This window comes from Alligator mississippiensis, chromosome 4 (assembly GCF_030867095.1).
Source record: "Alligator mississippiensis isolate rAllMis1 chromosome 4, rAllMis1, whole genome shotgun sequence".
Taxonomy (NCBI): domain Eukaryota; kingdom Metazoa; phylum Chordata; order Crocodylia; family Alligatoridae; genus Alligator; species Alligator mississippiensis.
The window spans coordinates 241172465-241199541 of record NC_081827.1 but is presented as its reverse complement, the minus strand read 5'-3'; the positions used below and the strand labels follow the sequence as shown (position 1 = coordinate 241199541).

General features: G+C 40.3%; 1 protein-coding gene across 2 annotated transcripts in view; it reads right to left on the bottom strand.

Moving 5' to 3' along the window:
* DPP10 (dipeptidyl peptidase like 10) overlaps nucleotides 1–27077 on the bottom strand; it is a 480529-nt gene that overhangs the window by 21295 nt on the left and 432157 nt on the right. For both annotated transcript variants that reach the window (XM_019480614.2, XM_059727434.1), the window contains exons 13-19: nucleotides 26707–26814; nucleotides 21406–21497; nucleotides 18770–18817; nucleotides 17607–17728; nucleotides 16382–16429; nucleotides 11134–11232; nucleotides 10957–11026 (exon numbers count right to left, since the gene is read on the bottom strand). In XM_019480614.2, the coding sequence (XP_019336159.1) occupies nucleotides 10957–11026; nucleotides 11134–11232; nucleotides 16382–16429; nucleotides 17607–17728; nucleotides 18770–18817; nucleotides 21406–21497; nucleotides 26707–26814 (587 nt within the window). The remainder of the gene's footprint in view (nucleotides 1–10956; nucleotides 11027–11133; nucleotides 11233–16381; nucleotides 16430–17606; nucleotides 17729–18769; nucleotides 18818–21405; nucleotides 21498–26706; nucleotides 26815–27077) is intronic.

Genomic DNA, 27077 nt, shown 5'->3' with positions numbered 1-27077 from the left:
CTATTGACAATGTGATTCACTTTGTAGTTCTTCAATATTTTATTTAACCTAGATGGCAGAGATCAGTCAGAGTTATGCAATCCAGATGCATTATTGTCTGTTTAATCTATACCATTCACATTAAACTGTGTGGTTATCCCCCATGGCAACAGTAAGCAAACTTATTTCTTTAATTGTATAACACAAACATATTAAAACTATAAATATTATTCAGTAGATATATTATTTGGAAAACAAAATAATCGATATGTTCCGCACGGGCATTAGTAGCGCAATTGTGAAATTACTATTAGGTCTTGTGGTCATTTGAATTTTGGAAACTGTTTTAGATATCGTTAACTCACTATCCAGAGGCAGAAGGGACACCTCATTATAGAAGTTTGATGATAATTTAACAGAATATGTAATATTGCTTAGGTGAATGTTGTCTTAGAAAGCAAAAATAAGTGAATTATATCTTTCAATGGAATTTTGTGAAGCAGGCTGCAGAGGAGAGTTTATGCAATATTGGATAAACTTATGTTTACCAGCAAAGTTTACAGTGAGTAATAGATGCAGGTAAATTATACATTTATTTTATTACTGAAAGAAAAAAAGGTTTACAGCAGAAAAAGTGGAAAGGAATGGGAGGAATCCAGTTTCTAGAGGAACGATAAGCATTTTCCATTGAAAGCAAACACACATTTTTTCATTCCAATGACAATAAAATGTCAATTTTAAAAGGGAGGCTTGTCATTATTTTTTTTTCCAAGATAAACACAGAAAAAGAGAGCAGGCTACCATGAAGTTATAAAAAATGCAAAATGCAACTACAGACTGAATCTGCCAGTTGAATGCAAATTAAAATGTAAAAGTGTCTGTGCTGGCTGTATGGAAATTAGATTGGACAATGTCTATGGGAATATTCTGTCTAGGGTGAAAGAAGGATGAAGACAGAAATGATTATTTTGCTGAAGAAGTCTAAGCTTGAAAGAGTTACAGAAATAGGGGGGAAATGACATACTGCCCCTTCAATCATTGTTGCTTCATGCATACTGCTAGCTGTTGATTCAAAGAGGCTATTGCTGTGTGTAACTGACAAGTCACCTGTAAACTTTCAAGCAACTTGTTAATTTGTATGGATAAGATAAATGAATTTGTTTCTATCTTCAATAAGATCTGCTCTATCGATCTACCTATGATATAAGGAGTTGAGCTCCGGCCATGTTATTTTTCTACAACAGGAACAGGCACAGGATACGTATCCTACTGCTTACCCTAGGTTTTTCACCTTGGCCTAACTATTCTCAAGGATGTTACATGGTAATCTTGGATGGCTCCTGGAGCTCTTAACACCTGGACTGTCTGCACATTAACACCTGAAGCTGGTTTTTATCACTGCTTAAGTGGTTCAAAGTTATACCACTCCAGGGCAGGATGATGTCTGATCCACGTTACCCAACTTGTGTTACACTAAGGTGTAGCCACGTTAGGCTACACCTTAGTGTGAACTTCCTATCTTCCTCCCCCGCAACCCCGCTGGCCTGGATTGGGCACACTACCTCCTCTACCCTCCCCGCATCCCAGATCCCTCTTCACTGCCTCCCTGCTCTGCTTCCTTGTGGCTGCCTTTGCTGTCTGTCCTAGAGAAACAGGCAGGGAAGGGTTAACCTGCTTGCCTGCCTGCTGCCATTGCTGCACTCTGGGTGGGCAGTGGTGGCTGGGCAGGTAGGTTAACTCTTCCCTGCCTACACTCTTGGGACAGACAGCATGGGCAGCCACACATAGGTGGCGGGGGGGGGGGGGGAGGCCCCAGGGACAGGCGGGAGGCCCAAGACAGGGGAAACAGAGGGATCCCCAGGGGCAGGGGGGAGCCTGGAATGGGAGGGAGGGGGATTCTTACCTTTCAGTCCTCCAGGCTCCTGCTGGCCTGAACTTGTAACTGCTCCAAACTTGAGCTAGCTTCAACACCGATCAACATTTGCGACTCGCAGCGTAGGGTGTAACAAGGCCTGAAGTTTTGCTAGTGACTTCAACAAAGGCCACTTTAATTCAGTGGTGAGCATTTTGGACAACCTCTCCTTAATGTTGTCAGTTAGATAGGTAATCGTACTTGCCTTGCATGTATAATCATTCTATTCTTGATTGTTTTTGCTTATATTAGTGTTGCCAACCCAAATGAGTCCAAGCCAAAAAAAAAAAAAAAAAGATTTTTTTTTTTTAGTTCTGCTTTTGAGGGCTCAGGTGCACACATTAAAGCTTCACTCTGCAACCATGAGGGTCAGTAAAAGCTTCACATGGCAGCTAAAGCTTTCACATATGTGAGTGATGATCCTTCTCCCAGGGTGAATGTCACCCCCTGAGCACTGAAGCAGATCAGACCCATTGGTGCACACTCCCCAACTGGAGTAAGGCCTGAGCCGCAGTTTGTATTTGTATCCAATCCTTCCAGAGTTCAGTAGTCTATGGAATTAGCGTTTTGGTTTATGCTCACTGCTAATTAAAATTTAATTATAATAAACTACTTTCAGCATTTCCCTGCTCGTAAAAACAACACTAGTAGCATTCCAAGTGTGGAGCACAGCAGGACCACTCAGTGCCTTTCCCTGTCATGCCCTTTTTTTTACAGGGTGTAGATTTGCCCCTCCAGAGCACCCCCTGTCTGATATGTAAGATATTAGGGGTAAAGTCTGAGGGTCATGATGGCAAGGACTTGGATTATACTTAGGACTAGAAAACGCCTTTTGCCCTCCTAACCCTGTTCATGGATAGGCATAAACAAATCTGATAAGAGTGGACACATTACACGTATTTCACAGATGACAAAATTAAAACAAGTATCCAGAAGGGCCACATACAGTTACTCGCTCTTTTTTGGCCTCGACTCATTTGCATATGTGTAATTTACATCAGTTGTGAACACATATGTAAAGTACACTGGGATCGAGACAGGACAGAGGAACCGCTATTTGAGTTGATCAGACTTCACTAGGTGTTGTTACGGACCCACACTACTAAGACACGGGGGAGCAAGTATAGCCTGCAGCAGGACCTATGAGAAGGGGGAATGGGAGTACAGATGTCCAGGCCCCCAAGCGTCGGGGCCCTGCAAAACCACATCACTGCCTATTCCCTGTTTCTAAAATGGGAAGAGGAACTTTCCGTATATTTGGATGAACCAAATATTTCACAGTTCCTGTCCTGTTGGCCTATAACAAATGTCTGCCTCTGATACCTGAAGACATATGACAATTATATTATATGGCATTTAATTCCACTGGAGTAGTGTTCCCCTTCTTTTTCATTTGGGTAATTCTACACTGGATCCAAATAAATTACATCACTGTAGATCTGTAGATTGTGTGTCTACTGCTTTTTTATGCTTGTGTAAAGTCTGATTATAACGATGTAAATGTATGAAGTGCCTAAGCAGTGTTTTTTAATGGGTACTAAACAGCAATATCATTGTATTCCCAACAATGGAACAACAAGAAAAGTGGAATTAAGTAAAAATGTAATTACCTAAAATTCTTCTCTTTATTTCTTGCTACTTGCATATAAGCAACATTTGCACCTGATCATTTTTATATTTGCCCAACTTTCAAAATTCAGACCCACTTGGTCTGCACCCTTAATACTAGTGACACTCATGAGTCTGCAGTGCTAGCAGGGCTGGGGATGATTCAGGACTACTGCTGAAGTTCACCATTGAGACGCCATTTAAACAGACAGAAACTATCAATAATATACCGATATCATTGACCTTAGTGAGCAATCTGTATGCTTCTTGCAGTATAGTCACACACACCTCAGACTGTCTGGAAAAAGAAGCTGCTCATCATCTGGTGGTTGGTATATTAGAAAGGAGGAAAATCTTCTTTTTGAATTTTTCACCAGAACACTCAGTTAAAGCCTATGCATTACTTAGAAGAGTGGCAATTTCTGTTGTGTTATCCTAAGCACTACATCCCTGACATATTCCCATCATAACTGTGCAAAATCTGGCTCCACGTAGTTAATCTGTTACAAATTAAATGGGGGTGATTTTGTTGGTGACTTTCCTGGGAGTTAAAACAAGGACCAAAGGCAAGGAAACAATTATTTTAAAGGACTTGAAGAGTTGTTGCTGATTGCACTATATAAATATTATTTTCCCCAACGTTTGTTTCCATACAGTTCTCACAAATTTATGCAACAAAATCCAAACTCTTGATATGACCCTATGAATCTGGTGCACATGAAAAAAATCCATAACAGCAAATATGAATTGATGAGGGGAAACTATGGTATGGATAATAAGTTTGGTCCATGGAGGAAGACTGAGATCAAAGCATATTTTACTGCACATTCAGTTTGTATGAATGACCTCTTACATGGCTGTACTACCAGAGAAACCCATTGTTATCAATATGAGGGCCCCTCTATACATGCAGGGAAAGGTGCAATGGGACCTAATGCAGGATCCACACAATCGCCCTCCTGCCATGTCATACATGTATGTCAGGAAGCGTGTTGCTGGATCATGCATTACATTTCAGCTGATGGGGCTCCCAGCCACAGAGGAGCCCCTGCTATGTGTGCAAATAAAAGCTGGATAGCAACCAGCTACAAAGTTAGTACACATTTTTGAGGTGTAACATTATAGTTGATTAATAGTTTCCCAGAACAGTTCTTGGCACTGAAACCACACAACATCAAGCATCTTCTCCCTGCTGGCATTCCCTGTTGGACTGGCTGTGTCTAGAAAACAGTCCATTTGCAGCTGTACAAACCAAACGTATTTACCTCTGAGTAAAACAAAAACAATAAAAAAGTCCAAAGAGCTTATGTTACCAAATCAGCACCTGATAGGTGATGGAAATGAACAAGAGGTGATAAAGCACGGCCACATTTAATATTCTTAAAACAACCATAAACTATATTAAGGGATTGTGACTCTTAAGCCAGAACTTTGAGAAGTGAAGATATTGAGCCTGCCCTGTTCACTTCACACACACACACACACCCAGATAATCAGGTCATATATGGGTTTCCTTGCAGTGCCATCCCCCCCTAAGAAGGATGGCTTAGGTGCAGAAGGAGCCTGGTCCAACTCCTCCTGACTCTTTTTTGGAGTCCTGGTCCAAGAGTCAACAGCCCCGGGGATGCTCATGGCACAAGTAGCACCAGAATTGCCACGAACATGAAACAGCTTGGGAAAGCTGCCTCTCAGCTCCTGTCTGGCTGGTGCTTGGGATATTTGCTGTCTGGGCCCTTGGACGTAACAAGATGTTTAAAAAATGCAGGGTGGGGAGGAAATCCCAGAAGACTAACAAAAGCAGTGTTTGCACAAGACTCTATGGAAAAGCAACATTAAAAGGGCAGAAAATCACTGCTGTACCAACTGGGGGAAAAGTGTCAGAATGAGTTAGCAGGCTAGTGAGCAAAACACACAAGAGCACTGGCATGAGTGAACCAGCTGCACGACTTCAGGATTCCCCCAAAATTAAACTTTACAACCATTGCAGGGGGGAGAACTAACACCACCAGATGAAAAGGACCTCTGGGACATCCTACCTGCAAACCTAGTAGAATAAGGTGGATTCTACCACACATTTTCCTGCTGCACCGTGTGTCAGTGAATTGTTCTATCACTTGTAACAGATGTCATTTAAAACAAATGATGTCCTTCCCAGCAAATGAAAGCTCCAAAAGAGGCCTATTAACATATGTTTGTGATCATACCCAGGATCTGCACATCCTAACAGTTATATTATGCCTCCTTAAGTTCCTGCTATTTAAATAGGTGATGGCATTTTACATTGTTATTCTTGTGGCACTTTCCACCTGATGGTCTGAATCTTGCAGTCTCTGCAGTGCATTAGACTTGGGCCTTCTCCCAAATGGATCTGATGGCTTGATTAAGGCCCACATCTGTCACTATTTCAATAGGGCCTGATATGATTCAGCCACTTCACCAACTGCTTGTAGACAAGTATAAGCAAATATTTAATGCTTCTCGTACTGTAAGGTATTTGTTGGCTTCTCAGGGGGGCACTGCCTAAGGATTTTTTTTTTCTGCCTGAGGAGATCAGATCAGTCTTTTTACTGGTTCAGTTTTTCTATATTCACTTATGGTTTGGACACTTTTAAATGGCATTAAATAATAAAAGCTGACTTTTAGAAGACATTATCTACAGAATTTGAAGGAATGAGGTTAATTATGCTCAAGAAAAAAAAAAAAAAAGAATGATTATCACCTCTCATTTTATTACCTAGATTAAATGCCAGAGTCTTTACTTAATCATTTCCTGTGTGTTACTTGGGAGTGTATCTTCCAAATTTTTAAATGAGTAAGGTGAACCATAATGAGAAAATCAAGGATCTGAAATTTAAACTTTGATCCTAATTATATAGAAAAGAGATAATAATCAGTCTTTCAAGCAATTACTATACACCTCTCTAATCTATAGCTACAGCGCATGCATTATATTTGAGGGAAACTGAGTGTGAAATGTATTAGTAGTCGCAGATGAACAAATGGAAGAATGGATGGTGTTATAATCTATTTAGCATTTTATGGCCTATGTATCACAATGCATGAAAGAAAAATAGGGCTAGCCAGACATAACTGGCTCTGAGCAAGGCTTGTTCATTTAAGAGAGAGCCTGGTGATAGGAGCAAACATAAATGAGTACTATGCACTTCTATCTCAGGCTCTCAAAATACTTCTCTAACATTAAGGATTTAAGGATCACAACACTTGTTACGCTGCAGCTCATTATTTCACAACAAAGGAAGCAAAGTTAGTTTTCTCCATATTCTAATATTAGGATGGTACCTTACCAAGGCAGCATTGTATGGAGTAAAAATGGTTTCTGCCCTACAAGGGCATACAATCCAGTCATGATTTATAAAACACACTTATCTCTGAGCCAAGGATACAAGTCTCCAAGGCCCAACCATGAGAAGAGAATCCAGATAGAAATCCTGGGACAACACATATAGCTAGACTGGACTCCATAGGCATATTATATATATTATGCCTGTATATTATATTACAGGCATAGACACCACCGAAAGAAGACCAGAAATCTGCATCATTAGCAGCTGGTAAGCAAGTTTTAAATACACAATTAACCACAGACAGTTTGGCCCCAGAGTAGTGATACATCAAGTGACCCTATTATTTCTCTTAAATTCTTCTTTCCCTTCTCCCTCTGTTTTCATTTTCATATTGCAATCTTGCTGATGTAAGCGCTTTAAGCCATTTCATAAGTACAGATGATTACAAGTCAAATGACACCTCAGTGTTTCAAACTGTAACAGTGCTCCATAAATATTTTTCTTTGGGAAGAAACTGGTAGATAGCATTATTACCAACGTTATTAGTGAGAACTGTCACAAACATTCAGTTTTCCCTTGCGGCACCTACATGACCATATATCATCTTTGAGACCATGGGCAAGAAAGCAATATGGCTGTTCAGCACCCTTGAAAAGTTGCTTTGCTTATTTGCCATTAAAATAATCTGTTCATGGAAGAATCCTACCAGGGCTTCAGAAGGGAGACAGTGTTTCTAAGTCGGTCATAAAAGTACCACTCCAAGGGCAGGATGCACGACATCATGTTTTCAGGCAATTGGCTAATCGGTTCTATCTCAAAGTGCCTGATATCTCTTGTGGAAGTAGAGTATTGCTTTTGGGTGGTGGTATTCAGGTAATGAAAAGAAGGAAGATGTCATTGGCTAGGTAGGTCAGATGGTTAAAATACGCAGCATGCACAAAGACATATAACTATTCCGGTTTAAGGACTGGCCCAACCAATGATTTGCCTGCAAATCTTGGACTCAGTGGCTGCGTTCACGCAAGCACAGACATTTGTTTCCCTGGGGACAAGTAGTAATGGCACACTTGTGCCACTGCTACTTGTTCCTGGGGAACGCCTGTGCTGTGTGCCCTCTGGAGTGCGAGAGGTTACCCTGGGTGGGGCAGGGTAAGCCAAGGCCAGCAACTGTGCTGGTCCCAGCAGCCTTTCCTGGGGTCCTGGGAGCCTCCTGGGGCTATAGCTGTGGTGTTCGTACAGCTGGGAGCCTGGCCAACAGCCCGAGCATGGCTTCAGCCAGCCAAGCTATGTGCACTGCTGCCACATGTGCCACCTTGCTTTTTTTTTTTGCTTGGGTTTTTTGACCCCACGATTTCCCAGGGTCAAAAAACCTCCCTATGCTGCATGTGTGATGCCACAGATGGGCCTTCAGTGCCAAATACCGCACGCCCATGCTTGTCTGGATGCAACCTGTGGACACATCTACACATGCAATTTATACAACTATATTCTGGCTCAATTTGGGTCAAAGTAAACTAATCCCAACATCACTGTTTACACATGCTGTTGCACATGCTGCTGGATAACACTTGTATCTGATAGGACTATCCAGCAGCACAGTAAATTAGTCCACTGCACCCTAATTGCTGCACATGTGCAGGCAGTAACACTTTACTGCACAGCAAATTAGTCTGCAAATCAGCGTTTCATGTAGATGTGCCCAGTGTGGCAACTGTCCCACAGACAGAACCACACCAACTCCAGTGGGATTTCCAAATCCCCAGGCCCCACTCTGGCTCATCTGAAACAATAAGAAGGGATTTGGTGAACTAAATTCAGAGTTTCTATCAAGATGAGCTGTGGAATATTGTTTTTCCTTTTTTAGGGGGATGGGAAGATGAGCAACATTAAGTGAGCTAGAGCAGGTCTCATGTCAGACTGCCAGTATTGACTTTTCATTACCATGTGCAGGGATTTCTAAATATATCTCCTGTTAACAGAATGCTGAGAATTCAGCACAGCAAAAGGAGGGGATTAAGCTGAAAAGAAGCAGAAATTCAGTATTATGAAGCCAGAGAGACTCCAATTTGTATTTGTCAATGTGGCATTTTCCTTCCCACTTGCAAACACTACAACATAATGGCTTTCCAGGCATAATTATTTGGTAGCATTAAGGCATTGTTGACAGCCTGCTCACTGGGACTTACATAGATCTCTAACCTTGACAAGGCCAGAACTCAAATACTGCCTTAGTATCACCCTGGGCAAACTGAACTTCTGCAGAAGAAACACTTTAAAATTCTCCCGAGCTCTGTTTTCATATATGTAAAGGAGGCCCAGTCATGGAAGGACCTTCTCTTTTGTGTTCCTCTTTTGTGCAATATATCCTTCCTTTGCTGCCTTCTGGCTTACTGTATGATTTCACAGAGAATTAAATATATGTTGAAGAATACTTATATAGTCAACTCTTCTTGAAAGACGCTTTCTAAATTAGAAACATCTCCCTAAGTTCCCTGATTTTCAGGAAAAGAAAAAAAAATGTTGTTTTTTTTTTGTAACTATGTTAAAATTTCACTGGCCTTGAAATTATGGAGTCTGTTGATCCTTCACCACTCCCTATGATCTAAATATGCTTCATAATGTGCACTACCAAACACTCTTCTCTCCCTCTTCTCATAAGACAAAATATCTGTAAAAACCACTGAAGTTAGAGATTCAGTCATTAGTTCAGTTTAAACGTAGTTCCAGGTTTCCAATATAGGCACTTGCACCACAAATTTAGCTGCCAAATCAGGATTTTTTTTATTGCCTGTTTACAAAGCAACACCTAAGAACCAAACTGGATGATCAAGTATAACAATTCTGGAGAGCTTATTTAGAAGAAAATTTGGTCTTATGAGTATAATTGTGAGTAACTTTGGTCATTACAATTAAAAGGAAGCACATTTCATCCAGTCACATAATTTAAAATCCCATTGGGGGTTACATTTTCAACCATGTGAATAGGAACCATAGCTGTAAAGGAGTATTGATTTCCTCCCCTCCATTCCTGTTAATAAGATTCACACTATTAATTCTATGCACAAAGTGCTGATGGGATATCTACCCGAAGGCTAAAAGGGTTCAATGGCATAATGCAAGCAGTATAAATACACTCCCATGTTTGTTAAGAATTTCAAATCCAGTCTAGGGGCACCAGTGGGAAAAAAGATATCCCCCAACTTCTCAACTCTTACAGTAAGCCCTTAAGGCAGACTTTTTCCTAACAGGGCTGCTTTTTACCAGTAATATATGTCAGGAATTACCAATGACTGAAATAATTAAATATGGCTAATTATATATCCAGGGCTGAATCACAGCTGCCTGAAACTAAATATATGAAAGGAGAGGATTGCATATACAAGAAACTTCTTCCCTAGTCCATCAGGCAGCCATCAGTCCCTGAGAAAAAAACCCAGTAAAACAAGTTGGGGGAAGTATTGAACACATTAGACTCATCTAATCACTTTGGAGGGAAGATGATGATTTCTTTTCTCCACCCCAAACATCTTCTCTAGAAGCAAATTAAGAAGGTTGGTTTTGAAAGAAACACAAGCTAGGTTGCTACCTACAAACATAGCACAGGCTGCCATTGAATACCTTCTTCCTACAAAGACTTTCTACTAATGTCCAAGGACTTTGTAACATACCCATAATATCCCCAGCCACTGCTGTTCAAATAGTACACCTCTCACCTACTCCAAACTGCCGATCTGCACTAGGAGTCCTGGCACTGCTAACAAATTATATCTGTTATCAGTGACTTAAGAGAAGACCACACATCAGGTTCTCAGTGAAGGTGTAAATCCGTTTGGCTCCATGAAAGACAGGAAAACTACTACCAGTTACACCAGTTGAATCCTTGCACCTTCATGGATACATAACTTGATGCGTGTTAATCCACATAAGTTCACAAGTTTTCTTTACTACAAAACACATAAAATAGCATCTTCCCAGGACACACTTTTGATTTACCATCACAAGAACTTGGCTGTAAAAAAAGGAATATTTTTCCTTACACCTACACAAACATCAATACAGATTTACACTCACAAAAGAAAGAGATCTGAACACTTTCTAAATATCCCCATTTCCCTACTTTAATTATTGTTTGTAATGATCCTGGATACTCACATTAGCAACAGAAGAGCATACTGGTTTCGATCTGTGAAATCCTTTGGAAGTGACAACTGTAAAGGAAGTTCTTTTAAGAAAAGAGCAAAACATTAAAGGCTGGTAGTTACACAGATGAAAAATAGTAATAGTTGCAGAAAGTTGGGGTGTGTGAAAATAACATTTTGCTAAATTTACCGTAGTCCTCAATGTGAAGCATTTTAATTTCTCTCCGGAAATTTTTTTTTTTTAAAGTAGCTTCATTCAACACAACGTTACTTTCCAATATGTGAAAATCTGTAGAAAACAACAAGAGAAAGCAGAATAGAACGTACAATAAATTATTGTACAAGACATAAAGTAATATACCAACAAAAAAATAAGGACAAGAGAAATACTCGTGATGTTAAAACTATTAATGAGTTCCTTCTTTCAATACGTTTTACAAGGAGACAACTTTGCCATTAAAAAAAACAAGCAACCCGCTTAATTCAAAAGATGCATCTATTGTGTGTTCTGGCTTCAGCAGCCTCTGTTTTCACTAAATATTAAACACATTTCCTTATGGTGCATAGGTGTGCTAAGCAGAAAGAGAGATACACAGTCTCTCCTCTGCCTACTGTAGCATCCAGATCAATGCAGTTACTAACTAGAATCATAGAAAGAAGGACCAGAAGGGACCTATAAGATTATCAAGTCTGGCCCCCTGCTAGTGTTTAGGAAACATACTGGGAGCTGATGGTTATTCAGGACAGACTGATTTTTTGAGGAATATTTTAGGGCTCCAAAGCCCATGATCAAAAGACTTTCCAAAATGGATACTTCATAAAAGGAATCGGGAAAGGGACCTGGGAGAGTACATGGTGTAACTTTTAGGACCAGATGTAAGGAGCCTGTTCCTTTCACCACTCTCTCAGACATTTTACAGACATTTGTTCAGTAAGGGAGTAGTACCCAAGACACTTTTACATAAGGCCACTTCACTACCCGCTTTCTCTCTTACACCATTCAGCATGGTGCAAGAACACAACTTGGATAAAACTGCAACGAGTTTTGAAGCAATCCTTTTGCACTTGGGTAAAAGATTGCTTGCTCTTCTTCTTCTTTCCCAACCTAATTTAATGTGGATTTTTAAAATCATATATCCTCATTTAGGACAGGAAATGATAATCTAACTATAGGGGCAGGTGTAGACAAAACAGGGGCCCTAAATTGAAGCGGTGGATTTTAAAAAACACTTCTTTAATTTAGGGCTGATTACACCCCCATGTCATGCACACACCCCGCTGATTTACCTGCCTCTCAGGTGAGGAGGGGAGGGTGAGTTTTGGGCAAAGTGGTCCCTGGGGTGTGCGGGGGCTTGTGCTTCCCTCTGCAGCAGTGGCAGCCCCCCACAAGTGGCACCCACCTGCAGGCACCGGGGGGGCACTGCAGCCATGGAGGGAAGCACCGGGCCCCCACGCAGCTCAGGCAGGCAGGCAGGCTCCAGGGGAAAAAAAAGATCTGGCTCCCTGCTTTGCTTGGGCGGAGCCTGCCTTCCCAGGCTGCTGCCAGGCTGCCTGCATGGGCTGCCTGCAGAGCCGTGGAGCTGTACAGAGCCTGGTGCTTCACTCCATGGCTGTAGGTGCAGCAAACTAAAACTCCTCAGAGAAGTTTTAGTTTGCAGCATCCCAAGTCATTTAAGGTGTATTACACCACTGAATTTCCTACAGTGACTGGAATTAATGCACCATATGCCACCGAGGCATGCAAACATTGACACCATTAAAGTGGTGCAAAAGCATTTAGTCCGCTTTAAAGTGTCATGCGCACACGCCTCTCGTTTCGTCTACACACGGCTATTAGAATGCTAATTCAGGCAGTCGATCAAAATGTTCTATAATTATAGTTTTAGGATACAAAAATTGAAGTAATCTTTAATCATGTTCTCACTGTTGTATTATTTGAAGGGGATTATATAATCCTGCACTGAAAAATTACGGATAAATCATAATTCTCATTACTGTTTTCTTTTTGTTGTTGTTATTAGTACACAATCTCTCTCTAGATATACTGCCTTGTCTCCCTTCCAAAATGCCCTACATAAATCCTTCTAACATTTATACTCTGGTTTGTCACAAATGGGAATTTTAGATACAAATAATACTGAGCCAATTTCTACGCTCAGAAACACTGGGTAAAACCAATAAAGTTAATTAATTTCCACTGAACAATACCTGGCCTTTAGATCACATTAGATAAAACTCCACCTTTTGGTTTTCTGCACTAGTGAGTTTTGCAACTACTGAAAAGAGCTATATTAAAAATATGAAGGACAAGGGGCAGATGCTGATTATACTAGTCTACTTCATTTTTTAAAGGCTATCAAGGTGCTGCAGATATTGTATTTGGAAGTTTTGCCAGTAAGACATTTTTAGATGTGTAACAAGATCTTCTGCAGCAGAGGGGCCAAGCACAAGCCCTAAGGAAAATGGGCTTTGAACTCTATGTTCCTGAGGACAATATGCACTACCCCTGACCTCCCACATAAGTAAAGGCAGTTTAAAGATAGATTGAAGTAATGGCAGTTGGCCATTGCCTTGCAGAGCAGGAAATTACCGAATTGGTGGGATATCCTGCTACACTTAGCCCACACGTGTATGCTGACCAGTACTGAGGGTGGATAGGGTGGATGTTGTAGGATCTCAGAATCATAGGCAAGTAGGGCAGGAAGGAACCTCACAGGGTCTTCTAGTCCAGCCCCCTGCCCAAGGCAGGATCACCTCTGACTATGCCATCCCAGTCAAGTGTCTGTCGAACCTGCTTTTGAAAGTTTCTGTTAGGATAACGATATTTGGATCTTGGGGCGCACTGGGTGTCCAGCTGAAAAAAGGCTTTTTCCTGAGTCTCAACAAAAGCTGCTGGTCACAAGGCAGGAAGATATATTGAAAGTAAGTAACTTTACAAATGCTTAAGCAAGCGGTTTCCTAACAAAAGAATAGGGTGCAAAGTGCATGATGTGTTGTGTAAGAACAGGATACAGACCCATGGCTATTGTTAGGAGATAAGCAGAAGCAGGACCTTGGAGATGATGCTGAAGTCAGCAAGAAACAAGAAAGAACCAGCAAGAAACCACAGTTGACTGGGAGAAGATGGGGTCAAAGTCTTAGGCATGCACTCTTAGCAAAGAGGCATGGAAATGAATGAAATGCATAGGCAATTCCATGCTAATGAAGCAAACAGTAAACAGAGGCAAAGCTTGAGATGGAAGGAGAAACGAGTGGAACTGAAGGAGGGACATAGGCGGGGTGGATGTTAATAAGTATGAGCCAAGGTGTATAAAATGTGGAAAGAACTAATGTTCACTGCTGCTTCCCTGGTTTCATGGGCTGTGTCTGAGGGAGCTTGCCCGAAGCTGTCTCCCTTCTGAATGAAGCTGTTGTGAGCAATGTGTGCTGGTGTTTGCTCCCTGCTTGCTCTGACTAATGAGTAACAGGATCCATGGGCAATTGGATCGTCATCTCCCTAGTTACTGGGCACCACATGGAGTCAGGGTCTAACGGTTTCCAAGCATGGAGAATCCACAATTTCTCTAGGTAGCCTGTTGCAATGCCCGACCACCCTCAGAGTCAAAAAGTTCCTCCTAATCTAGATCCTTAATTTCCCCTGCTGAAGCTTGAGGCCATTGCTCCTCTTAGTCCTGTCCCTTACAGCCACAGACAAAAGCAAATCTCCCTCCTCTCTATAACCACCCTTCAAGTACCTGAAGACTGTTATCAAACCTCTGTCCCCTAGTCTTTTCTAAATAATGCTACTTCTTTCACCCTTTCCTCATAAGACTTGCCTCCAAGGCCCCTAGTCATTTTTTTTGCCCTGCGCTGGACTCTTTTCCAAAATGTCCACATATTTCTGGAAATGCGGGGCCCAAAACTGGACACACCAGAATATTGTTCACCTGAGCTTAATAGAGGGGAAGAATCACTTCCCTTGATTTGCAAGTGACACTCCTGTTAATACAACCCAGGATGCTGCTGGCTTTTTTTACAACAATGGCACACCGTTGGCTCACATTCAGTTTATAGTCCACTATAATCCCCAAGTTCTTAACCACAGTATTGCAGCCAAGCCATTCATTCTTCAGTCTATATTTCTGCAAGCAGTTATTCTGTCCTAAGTGAAAACTTTTGCACTTGTCCTTGTAGAATCTCATTTGGTTGATTGTGGACTTATTTCCCAGTCTATCCAGATCATTCAGGATATGAGTGCTACCATCTGGTGTGTCTACAATTCTACCCATCTTTGTGTCACCTGCAAATTCACTAAGCATGCACTTAATCCCATCATAGAAATTATTAATGAAGATGCTGAACAATACGGGACCCAGGACAAACCCCTGGGGGACCCCACTTGATACCTCCTCCCAGCTAGACATTGAGCCATTGAGGTCTACTTGCTGAGTATGATGATCCAACCAGTTACGTCTCTACCTTACATCTAGTCTATATTTCTTAGGCTTTCATCTACTCTATATTTCTTTAGGCTACTAATGAGGGTGTTGTGGGAGACAGTGTCAAAGCCTTTCTAAAGGCAAGGTATGCCACATCCACTGCTCTCCCCTCATCCACAGAGCCTGTCACTTTGTCATAGAAGGAAATCAGGTTGGTCATGCATGACTTGCTCTTGGTGAATCCACGCTGACTGTTCTTGATCACCTTGTTCTCCTCTAAGTGCTTCACAATGGATTCTTTCAAAACCTGCTCCATGATCTTTCCAGGCTGACTGATTTGGAGCCCTACATCAGCAGAAGGTTTCGCTATATGAGAGATATTCTGATAAAGCCATGTCCTTTGAGTTTATGACTGTTGGTAGAGACAACTTGGCTAGAAGTGAAGATGGAACAATGGAAGATATGCCTCATCATATACATCTTAATAAGTAAAACTTGAAATACAGAGGTACTGAGCATGCTCTCACAAGGGCTCTATTTTTGGATCTCCCATTGAAAGTGCCATAGGAATCATTCTGAATTCGAACAAGTGTAAGCAAAGCAGGACTTGGCTTATTATCTGTAGGTCAAATTTGATGAGTAGCACTCAGAGATCTGTACCTTACTCCAAGATAATTGTATTGGAACTTTAAAAATACATTAAAAAAAAAATCAGAAGGCATATCATAATAAAAGTATAATTTATATAGTGAGTGAAGAGGTGAAGAAGAACCTGCCACCTAATTAACTCCAGTGTAAATAGAAAATGAAAGCTATGCATCTAGTATAACATGTATCTGAGAAATCCTGGCAAACATCTAGTCACTTGATTAATTTCTTTCTCTTCTTATCACTTACAGCCATGTTTGTTGCTAGAATATAATTAAGATAGGTCTGTAGAAATGAACTGAATTTTTTTTCCTTTCACTTGTAAAAATGAGAGACAGCAATAAGAAATCCAGTGGAATGGTGCGTACTCACTTTCAGGGTTATTCGTACTGTGCACACTCACAACCGGAACACCTGGTCCTGATATTTGCAGAAGAGAAAAAGTACAAAAACATAACATAGGAAATATTCCTAAAATGCTCACTGTTCATCCAGAACAATTCTTGAAAAACATGAACTTTTGGAAAGAGGTGGGAGACATACATGCAAAGGAATGACTCTTCAGACATGTTGTTTAGTTGATTATATTCTACCATTTCTATCAGCTGCTTGGAGACCACTAAAATCCTGTTACTAAAAACTTAGGCCCCAGTCTGCTTTCCTTTTCAGGACTTAGCTGTCATTATATGGATACGGACTCTTATTGCTATTTGAATTTTTTCCTTTCCATCCCTAACATTCACAAGTCTTATTCTCTATTTGTATACTGCCTAGTTCTAAGGTCCTGAAATTTGACCTTAGTCACTTTAGAGTATGTCTCCATCATGTCTTCGGGTGGGGGAGGGGGTCCTTTCCCAGGGAGAGGTTAATTTGGCCACATTCTGCCCCAGACATGAAATCTGGAAATTTGGCAGTGAAGCAGGAATAAGTGAACAGATCATGCGAGAAAGCACTTCTCCCTGGGAACAGCAGGAATACAAAGTAGACATGCCCTAATCCCAAAATACAACTTATTATAATACTATAATGCAACTAATAATTTGAAGAAATGAATGCAGTTCATTCTAATTCTGTTGGTAAAATGAAGCTCTGTCTGTTTACATGGGTTGAACCATGCTTGATTTTGGTAAATATATGCCCATCTACACACACAGGCATATTAATGCTTCATGTTTATGTAAACCAAGACTTCAGTTTTGATTTAGTATTAATTGCACAGGATGAGCCCCCACACCTATACATAATGCATTATTTATGCAAATAGCTATTCTTGTGAATTACAACACTGTTGCTTTTAAAATTCCATAAAGGAGTCCCTGAAAGGATGAAAAAAAAGAGCTCCACCCCCTCCAATAGGACAGAAAGCATTTTAAGGGACCAAGACTGGAAGAGCTATTTATTACACATTTTTACACAGCTGATCTTAAGCTCTAACCTATCAATGAACTCTGCAGAAGGCTCTTCTGTGTCTTCAGGGACCCACTACTGAGCTAGACTGGGGCTTAAGCTACCTCCCAATGGAGCAGAAAATGGATGATATATGCACAGGCAACACTAAGCTAAAGTGACTTATTGCAAATGGTCTTTTAAACTTTACCTTTACAATGTAGTAAAAAATGCCTGTTCAGAGGGCTGAACTTTGCACTGAAGTAGGTGCATTGATCTTTCATAAAGTTGCATGAGAGGCACTGGCGATTCAATAATCCAACTGTTGAGACACTGGGGAAGAATGGTTGCAAGTATCAGGAGAGTTTTACTACAAGTAGTGAAAGTCACAAAGTGAGATTACTGGCCTATAACAGAGCTGTTCAACTTCCGAGTGGCCAGGAGCCACATGCCACACAGACCACACGGGAGAGAGACACAACCCTCCCCTCCCACTGCACTTCGTGTTTGTGTGGCCAAGAACTGAGACTGCCCCCCACCCCCCACACTGCACTACACTGTCTCCTGGGGCAGGGGCAGAGGGCAGTGGTAGGAAGCTGCAGTTGGAGAAGGAAGGGGGAGCCCAGAGCCCCCAGCTTCTGTTACATCTGGGAGCAACAGCTGACTAGCAGCCTAGGGGGTCAAAACTTAACCCCTTGTGTGCCACACGCAGTCCATGGACTGCCACCTCGACTGCCCTGGCTTATAAAGTATGGGGAAGATTCTTTTGATCTTCATTCTATCTGGTTGAAGGAGATAGTGTACTCCTTTGTCAATTTTTCACCCCATGTGAAATGTTTTCATTTACTCCATTAGCCTCTAACCCTGTAAGCTTCAAGCCAAAGCAGCTTGAAGGATTGGGGCCTTAATTAATAAAGATGCCTGTGGGTGAGAATAGGAGAGAGAAATTAATGAGAATAAGGGCCTCATTAATTTTAGCTTTCAGCATTGGGGGTTTCGCATGGTTGAGACAATCTGTCCACCAATTTGAAGCTGCAGAACTAAGGCCTTAGTAAATATTAGCGATACCAAAAAAGCTTTGTGTAGCACATACAGCAAGTCTTTACAATTTGTGTTTTGAACTTCTAAATTTAAATTTGAATTGCTTTGTAAATGTCATGGTTGATTAATGAAAGATAAAAAGGTAAAAAAAATATTCACATTTCCATGAATTTATAAATCAGAATGTGGAGTTCTGAAATATCCTGGGCGACGTCACATGACAGCTTTTCACACCCACATTGTGCCCATGTTGACCAATGTACACAACTACCCAAGCTGTCCACACAATTTTCTCCTTAAGCACCCAGTACTTGACTTTTGTGCCTTTCTTACCTGTGTAGTTGTCTTCCTCTTGGGGAATCTTCAGTGCTTAAAAAATAACTGTCCCCCCAAAAAAGAAAATAGAATTGAGCTCACTTTGAAATCTTTCTAATCTGCATAACATTTAGAGCTACAAGTAATTGAACAATACAAAAAGTCCATTTGAAGCCTAAGCCAAAAACTCCCTGGTGTAAGGAAATATGATTATATATTAATAAAATTTTTTGGGACACATTGTGTTACAGTTACTATTATTATTTGTATCCTTGCAGTGTTTAAGAGACTTAGTCATGAACCAGGACTGCACCATACAAGGATCTGTACAAACACAGAGCAAAAAATGGTCCTTATTCAATGTAGTTTACAATCTAAGTGTAAGACAAGAGACAACAGATAGATGAGGACAATACCAGGAGAGAGTAATCATATTGATCAGCATGGTAGGCTACCCAAATTTCTTCTTTCACCTCCTATTTTAGCTGGGGACAGCCTTAATTTGGCTGCCTGTACTCTACAGGTATGGAGGTGGCAGCTAATACAGTGGGCAGAGTATTAAGGTCAGGCAGTGTCTGTGAGAGCCTGTTGCAAGGACCCTGTGACTGTGGAGTAATAGCACTTTTATCCACTTAAAAGTGAAAGAGAAGCTGGTGCATCAGCTCTTAAAAGTTGTGTCTACATGATCCAGGAGTAATAAAGTTAGCTAGGTCATGAAAATGTTAACTGAATGAAAGATGGTTAAAAATGCAACCGTTTTCTATATTTGATCACTACAGGAGCATGCAGACATAGCAATGACACTGTCAGCATATATTGGTATAATTCAATATCAATGCAGTTTTTACAGCTGTCTCTACCCCAGGAGTTCTCTGCACACTCACTGGGCATGTCTACATGAGACGCTTAATGCACAATAGCCTAACAACACTGTTCAAAAGCATGCCAGGCAAAAATTGTGCTAAAATGGTACTGCGCAGAAGCATTAGGCTACTGCACAGTAAGAGTCACAAAAAAAAACGTTCACTGGAGCTACTGGGCAGTAACTGTAGTTACTGAGCATTTAGTTAGTACTTCATTAAGCAAGTACTAAACTAAATGTGCAGTAACTACTGTGCATTTAATGAACGTATACATGCACCCACTGCGTGGGTACCCAAAATTAGACCCTCCAAGGCAGCAAAACATACAGGTGGAGAAGGGGCCTTTAATAATTCCCTACCAGCAACTCCATCACTTCACACTGTGGCTAAGTACACATTCAAAAAGACCCAGGTGAATCGATCCAATCTTTGTAGGTTAGATTAACTGTGTAGACTATTGAATCAATAAGTAAGTGAACAGACATTCACTTTTGATTCCAGAAATGGCCAGGAAGTGGCCCAGGCCAGAAGCGGGGGGTTGCTAGAGCATGCCTTACTGCTGATCTGGAGCAGACAGCATGGGCCAAAGGGAAGTTTGCAGGGGAGGTGCAAAGCACCTTGGGATGCTGGGGGACTGTGAGTTAACTTGAATCTGGAGGGGATCTGGGACTGAAGTTCAATACACTGATTTAACCTAAATCAGTTAAGTCTGATATTACAGTTTATTTGCACTGGACTTCTGTTGTGCTATAGATTTGAACTGATTTCTGATCACTTATACTGGCTGATTTGTAATTTCTGTCCCTAGCCTGTGTGGCATGCCAGTGCCTGCCCTGCAGGTCCATCCCTCTCTCCATTTCTCCTCTAGCATCTATTTATAGCATGTGGCTACAGCTTCTCTGGAATATGCTTTTTCCAAAGCCATGATAGGATTTATCAATGAGTGCATCTCCCGTTCCCTTCAGCCAGTAAGACTGGATGTAGGAGCCTAAGAGACTAAGCTCATAAAAGCACTATCCTAGCTGAAAATCCATTGACTTCAACAGAGTTACACATGACATCATAGTTTGACATACCTAATATATTTCTGCTTCATACAGACATAGGGAAGGCCTTATCAAAGCCCTCTATAATGAACTGGAACCCTTCACTAGAGTCTTGTACCCCTTTACTAGGGGTTTGCCCAGGCATTACCATTCAAGAAGACACTTCATTTCCATTTAAAAACCTTCATTTTGTTCCTGACTTGACTGTGGCAAAGCTTCACGATGGGACTGGATGAAACATGCTTGCTTTGCTAAGCTTTCTTTCTTTTCTCTGATGGAGATGTTTATAGTTGTTTGAATCTGAACCTCAAAGTGAAGCTCAGCGGGTTGAAACCCCACAAACAGAAATGAAAGAAAAGGTTGGAGAAAATCCCCGAGAACCCAAAGCTCTGACTTCCACCATGTCTAATAACTTTTTCTGACTTTTCTGGACTCCCGGAAAAAAAAAACACGGCGAAACAGTCATCATTCTCTATGCTGTGGATTAATTCCTTTTATTTAAACAACACAGCCATCCAACAGAAGTCAAAGCATATCCCATTTCTTTATCTGAGGAAGATAGTTGCAGTATATTGGTAGATCAAATGTCTGAAACTGTACTTTGTACTCTATAGCTTATGGCAGCGCTTGCAAATGAAAGAAATGTTGTTACTTAGTTTGAGAAACGTTACTGCCAGGGAGATGGGCTCCATATTGGTAACTCACAGATTTTTCCCCCGAACAGACAAAGAAAAAGCATGCTTACATCTTTTGAGTATTTTCATCATATGCCAGGATTCTGATAACTTCCCAGTTTCCTGATGTCAGGTGTCTCACACTGATTTGTTCACTTTTAGCCTGGAGAGAGATGGAAAGTATTGACTTTCATCTTACTACTTACGTTTTTCTTTGCCTAACAGGATTGTCCATACATGCCATTACTGATTACAGCATTTTAATCTTTTAATGTACACCATAACTCATTTAAATCACAAAACCCCATGCATCGAAAGGCATGGATTTCTCTCAATGGCTCAGCATTTTAAAGGTAGTAAAATCACGATAATTTCCACTGCATTTTTTTTCCCCTAATTACCCATAGGAAACACAGACAACAGAGGTCTACATTTCACCTCAATATTATTTTTAAACTTGCTGTGAGTTTACAAGCAAAGTTGTTGTTTTTAGCTCCCATACGGCATTCAGAAAAATGACACTATGTTGAATAAAAATCTTCAAACAAATAATTGGGGTTAAAACATCAATAGAGGGGCAGAAGGACCAAAGTGTAGCTGAAGAATCAACAGCCAGATCCCCAGCTGGGGTAAATTACAGCCATTTCCAACAGTTGACGATCCGATCAGAAGGTGGTAATGATGTAAATAAAAAGAAAATCCCATATTGAAATGGCACAGAAAGGACTTAGCTTGATGCCCTGGGTGCGTGTACCCTACCTCCAGCCATGTTAGGGAGAAGGACTATGAAAACAAACTCTGTGTATCTCAAATGCTGAAAATTTGTAATAAAACTATTGCTAAACACGTGTCCCAGGCCATTGTTAGGCTGTCAATCCCAGGTGTGCTCACTGGAAGGCGGTCAACACTGCTCAAACACCTACATTTATATTTTTTGGCATTAGTTGTTTGTGGACTGGGAGCAAGTGGAGTTTCACATGAACACTCCCTTGGGTAGTTAGGAGCAGTGTGTTCAACGTGTTGCACAACTACTAGCTGGGTACCCCTGAGAATTAACTATGTTTGTACAGTGCCAAGCACAATGGGTCCTGCCTTAATCTAGGTCTCTAGAGATATTAAATGAAATACAAACAAATAACAATAACATCAACACCACCATAATCCTAGGAGATGGGCAGATTTCAAAGTGTTATCTCCATTATTGGGATGAGTCTTGGACTTGTGTTAAAATAGAAAACCTAACGGTTATTTTATGACCTTTATGCTATGCACCTGAGAGCCACAAAAGTTCAAATCCCATCACACTGACCCACACAAAGAAGGGACCGGGGGGTCACCCAGAACTGAAGCCTTTAGTCACTAGAGATCCAGGCTCTTAACTGCAACTCACATCCCCTAAGACTTTGGGAAAGAGGAGGGTCAGAAACATCCAGTGACCAGTAGGTGACCATGGCAGCTTTGTAGAAAAAGGATATAGAAGAAGCCAAAGATGAAGACTTTAGCCCCTCGTATTTTTGTATAATACCCAGCATGGCTTGAACTTTAAATCAACAGCCACCAAGATGCTGAATAACATTAAGGGTAACTGTAACCATGTCACATATGCCTATCAATGTATGTTGCTAGAAAAGACTTGCTATTTGACCTTAAAACTTTTAGAATTGAGGTGCCCAGCCAATAGAATCCCGGTGTCTTAACTACTGAGAAAACAGAAAAGGCCACTCAGGAAAGACTTATAAAATATTACTGTAACCTGCAGAGGGCCCAAGTAAGTTCAGGTCCAATTACATTAGGTGCCACCAATATATTTATTAAGTGATACTCCCAGTTTCAGTGGTGCATTGATATTCAATGGAGCCTGTAGAATTTACTAAAATACAAATTAATAATAAATGATAACTGACTGTTTCCCCTCTGGAGGGAAGGAAGAGGCTGGAGAACTTTGAATTTATTACTCAGGTTTCAACAGTGGCAGAACTGGAACAAATATTTAAGGACTGAAATCACAGAATCCAACAGAAGGCTGGGGTTTATGCTAAATATTAATGAATATGGCTATTTTTCAAGGTTACAGATGCAATGCATAATTTATTATGCTTGCTGGCAATTCTTCCCTCAAAACCATTAAATCTACCTTTAAATTCTTATTTTGTGGCTGGAAATAGGAGCCATTCTAGATTTTGAAAAAGCCTAACTAGGAAATTACAAGGAAGATGCATCATTTATGAGTCAGTCCAATTTCTAGACTAATTTCTTTTAAATCAGTGATAAATTACTGAAGCTATTTGGGACTATAATACACAAGTCTAGCTCTTTACATTCAGCAAGTAAATAAATTGTGATAGACTTTATATATTTTTAAAGCAGTGCCCCAGGGACTTTGAATTAGATGGTTTTTCATAACCTGATTTGCTTATGTAATTGACATTTTGCGTAATATCTCTTCGAAAACTTAGCCTTTATTAAGACTCATTTAAGATGTTCTAAGCAAGAAAATAATCTCTCACTAGTTGGGCCTAATTTGGACAATGAAACCCCAATGATTAATTGAAACAGTAGTTAACTGATCCATTAAAGTTTAATTCTGTGTTATTAGATTTTTACATCGGGGCATTAAAACTGCTTAAACTCTTCTGTCTCTGGAGTGCCCACTTCTGCTTAAGATTAACTTTTTGAAAGATCTTAAGTGCCATTTTATATACAGAAATGCATTGTTTGCCACACGCTCATGGTTGAATCTGACTGTCTAGGTACTAGGTACCTATTTAAAATTCTGCAGAGGTAACAGTTATGCTTCTGTGGCTCTCACAAGGTGTGAAAAACATCTGATGTGACAAAAGACGTTATGCACAATGGTTAATATAATTTTTATGACTCCATGTTTGCTTTAGATATAATAGACAATCAAATTAATGCAGTGTGCAAAACACAGCATATAAACTTATTTCCTGTCCTTTATTACCCCGTATCAGCCCTGTTATCATACAGAGTATTGCTTACTGATGAATAATGATAACTAGATGGGATATTTGTTTTCTTCTTATTCATGTAAATGAGAAGTGAGCTCTTGGGAAACTAGAGCCAAATTTGCTGCTGGTGTAAGGTGAGGCTATATTCACAGCTATATTTATTTGCACACAGGGTGAATTTGGTCCAAAGAGTCAAGAGCGTTTGCTGCTTTGGAGCTGAATAATAGACAAAGTTCTGATTCTATTTAATACAGAGTCACTCCTTCTAAGATTTTAAACATATGCTTAACTTTGAAAATTGTCTCCAGTGAGGCTTTTTGACGTGCCAAGTAGAAATGGACTTAATCATTTGCTTAAATACATTACTGCACATTTAAGTTTTGCTGAATATTCAAGTTTCCCTTAGTCAAATGAAGCCATCTACAAGTTCAATGTCAATTTTACCAGCACTTTACAGATTATTGTAGAACTGCAGGACAATTTTCTGCTGTATTTTGCTACTGTTTCAGATATTTTTAACAACACATAATAATGCAAAATGGGAAGCAAGGTTAAAAAGAGCTTCCTTGACTTACAGTCTTTAAAAGGGCTTGCTAAATTTGGCATATGTTTGAGCTTCTGCCTAGATTCATGCAAACGGCTACTCTCCAGTCAATGCAACAGCCATTCAGTTTGGAAGATAGAGGTAGTTGAATATGATGTTAGCCACATTGGGTGCCTGTAGACATACAGGGAGGCTGCTCCAGTGCACTGTAACTACAGTGTGTCAGAGCAGACTCAACTAATCGAGTCTGCTGGAGCATGCTAATTAGCACACCTCCAGCAGCCTCTGCGTCTCATGTATCAGCATCCCTGTACTTCAAAAGGGTTGCAGGGGCACCTTAACTACAGCATTCGATTAGCTTTAGATAAAGCACCCCTGCCATCATTTTGATGTATGGGAACATTGATACATGAGATGCTGCAGGTGCTTTAATTAGAGTGGTTATTGGAGCCTCTCGAATTAAAATGCCCTCCCCAACCTCCGGAGCATGTATAAAGATGCCCGTTATTCCCTTGTGGGGTGTTGACTACAGAAAGTGCCGTACCTTGACCGTAATAGTTTGACATGCCATATTGGCTTAACCTTTGATCATCCCTTTTCTTGTTATAGTCAAATAATATTCTCTTATTCTCATACGTCACTGATTTATTGGAAGATAGAAGTTTGACACACACATTCAACTTTCAAGTTAATGAAAAAATGACTGACTATATTTTTGTTGTTGTTCTGTGACATTTTCTACAAATATTTACTAGGGTGCCCTGTTCCTGCCTCTCCATTCTAAAATGTTAGCGACAGATATAGTTAGGTTTTCCTGTTCTTCCTCTGTTGCATCTTGCACTGTGATTATCAGTCAAACCTCAGTTCAACCTTAAAATTATCATAAAGGGGTGACACAAACAAGTATAAGTACCATGCCTGCTATTTTGACTCACTTGGACTCCCCCCACATGTGGTTTGGGATACAGTCATCTTTCTTGTGTTATACTGAGATCACTTGAGGCAGCTGAATTAATAGTCCCTTGATTTAAAAGGAAGCCGAAAGAATTTTCAGCCCTAGAATTTATTTCATATATTAATTCATCACAGCTTAACTGTACCAAACTTCAAGTCATTTTGCAAAGCTTATCCTTTCTCTGAGCTTCTATCTTGAAAGAAGTAATGACCCTGGGAAGTAGGAGTCACTGGAAAATGTAGCACTGAGAAATGAGAACCAGGACCCATTTATTTCTTGTATTAATTAAAATTAATTCCCCTGCCCAATTCTGATTTTACATTTGAAATATATATATAAAATGAGTATAAGAATCAAATCTGCAGATGCCGATTTTCATATATATAGATATGAAAATTGGCACCTGCAGGTTTGATTAATATACTCATTTTATATATTTTATCATGACGTGTGTGTGTGTGTGTCTGTGTGTGTGTGTGTGCGTGCGTGCACATGCAAGTGTATAAAGAAAACTGGCATCTGTAGATTTGATTTTTACACCAATATAGAACTAAAGCATTCGTTATTATGCTAGGAAGGATTTAGCAAGGAAATGCCCTTGCTTAGCTTTAGAGTAAGAAAGAATGATGACAATTTGCACCTTCTCTAATGATCATCTTTGGTATCAGTCTAAAGAGATCCAGTCTATCCATCAGTCTGACTGTGTAGTGCTGAAAATATATCTACCTACAGTAGGATTGTGGTCATGATGGAAAAATGGCCATCTCTGCTATTTAAATGCAGAGGTTCTCAAGTTCTTTGCTATGTCACATTTTGCTCACGTTAGACATCACCAAGAATATTAATATGTCTACAAAAATAGTAAAAACAAACCTCGAAAATAGGAACTAAAGCAAACACTTACCTGAACAATAAACATGGCTATATGGTGGAATTCGCCCCGGCCACCCTGTTTCACTGGGACAGTCATAAAGAACTTGCTTCCATCTTTGGAGAAAACTGGCTCCTCATTCTATAAATATAAAATTGTCAGTTTTCTGAATTCTCCCATTAAATTCTTTACCAAATATTTGTCTTTTAAATCCACAAGTTCACCTTGATTACACTAAAGTTACAAAGAAGTCCTTAGACTTTCAGCGTAACTGTTCCGATGTACTGCACTAACAAGAGCAGACAAGGATTGCTAAACTTGACACCGTTCTGACGTGTGTTTAATTCACTAGCTATAAGTTCAGAAACTTGTCTAAAACTCTGGCTGAACATTTTGGCTGCCAT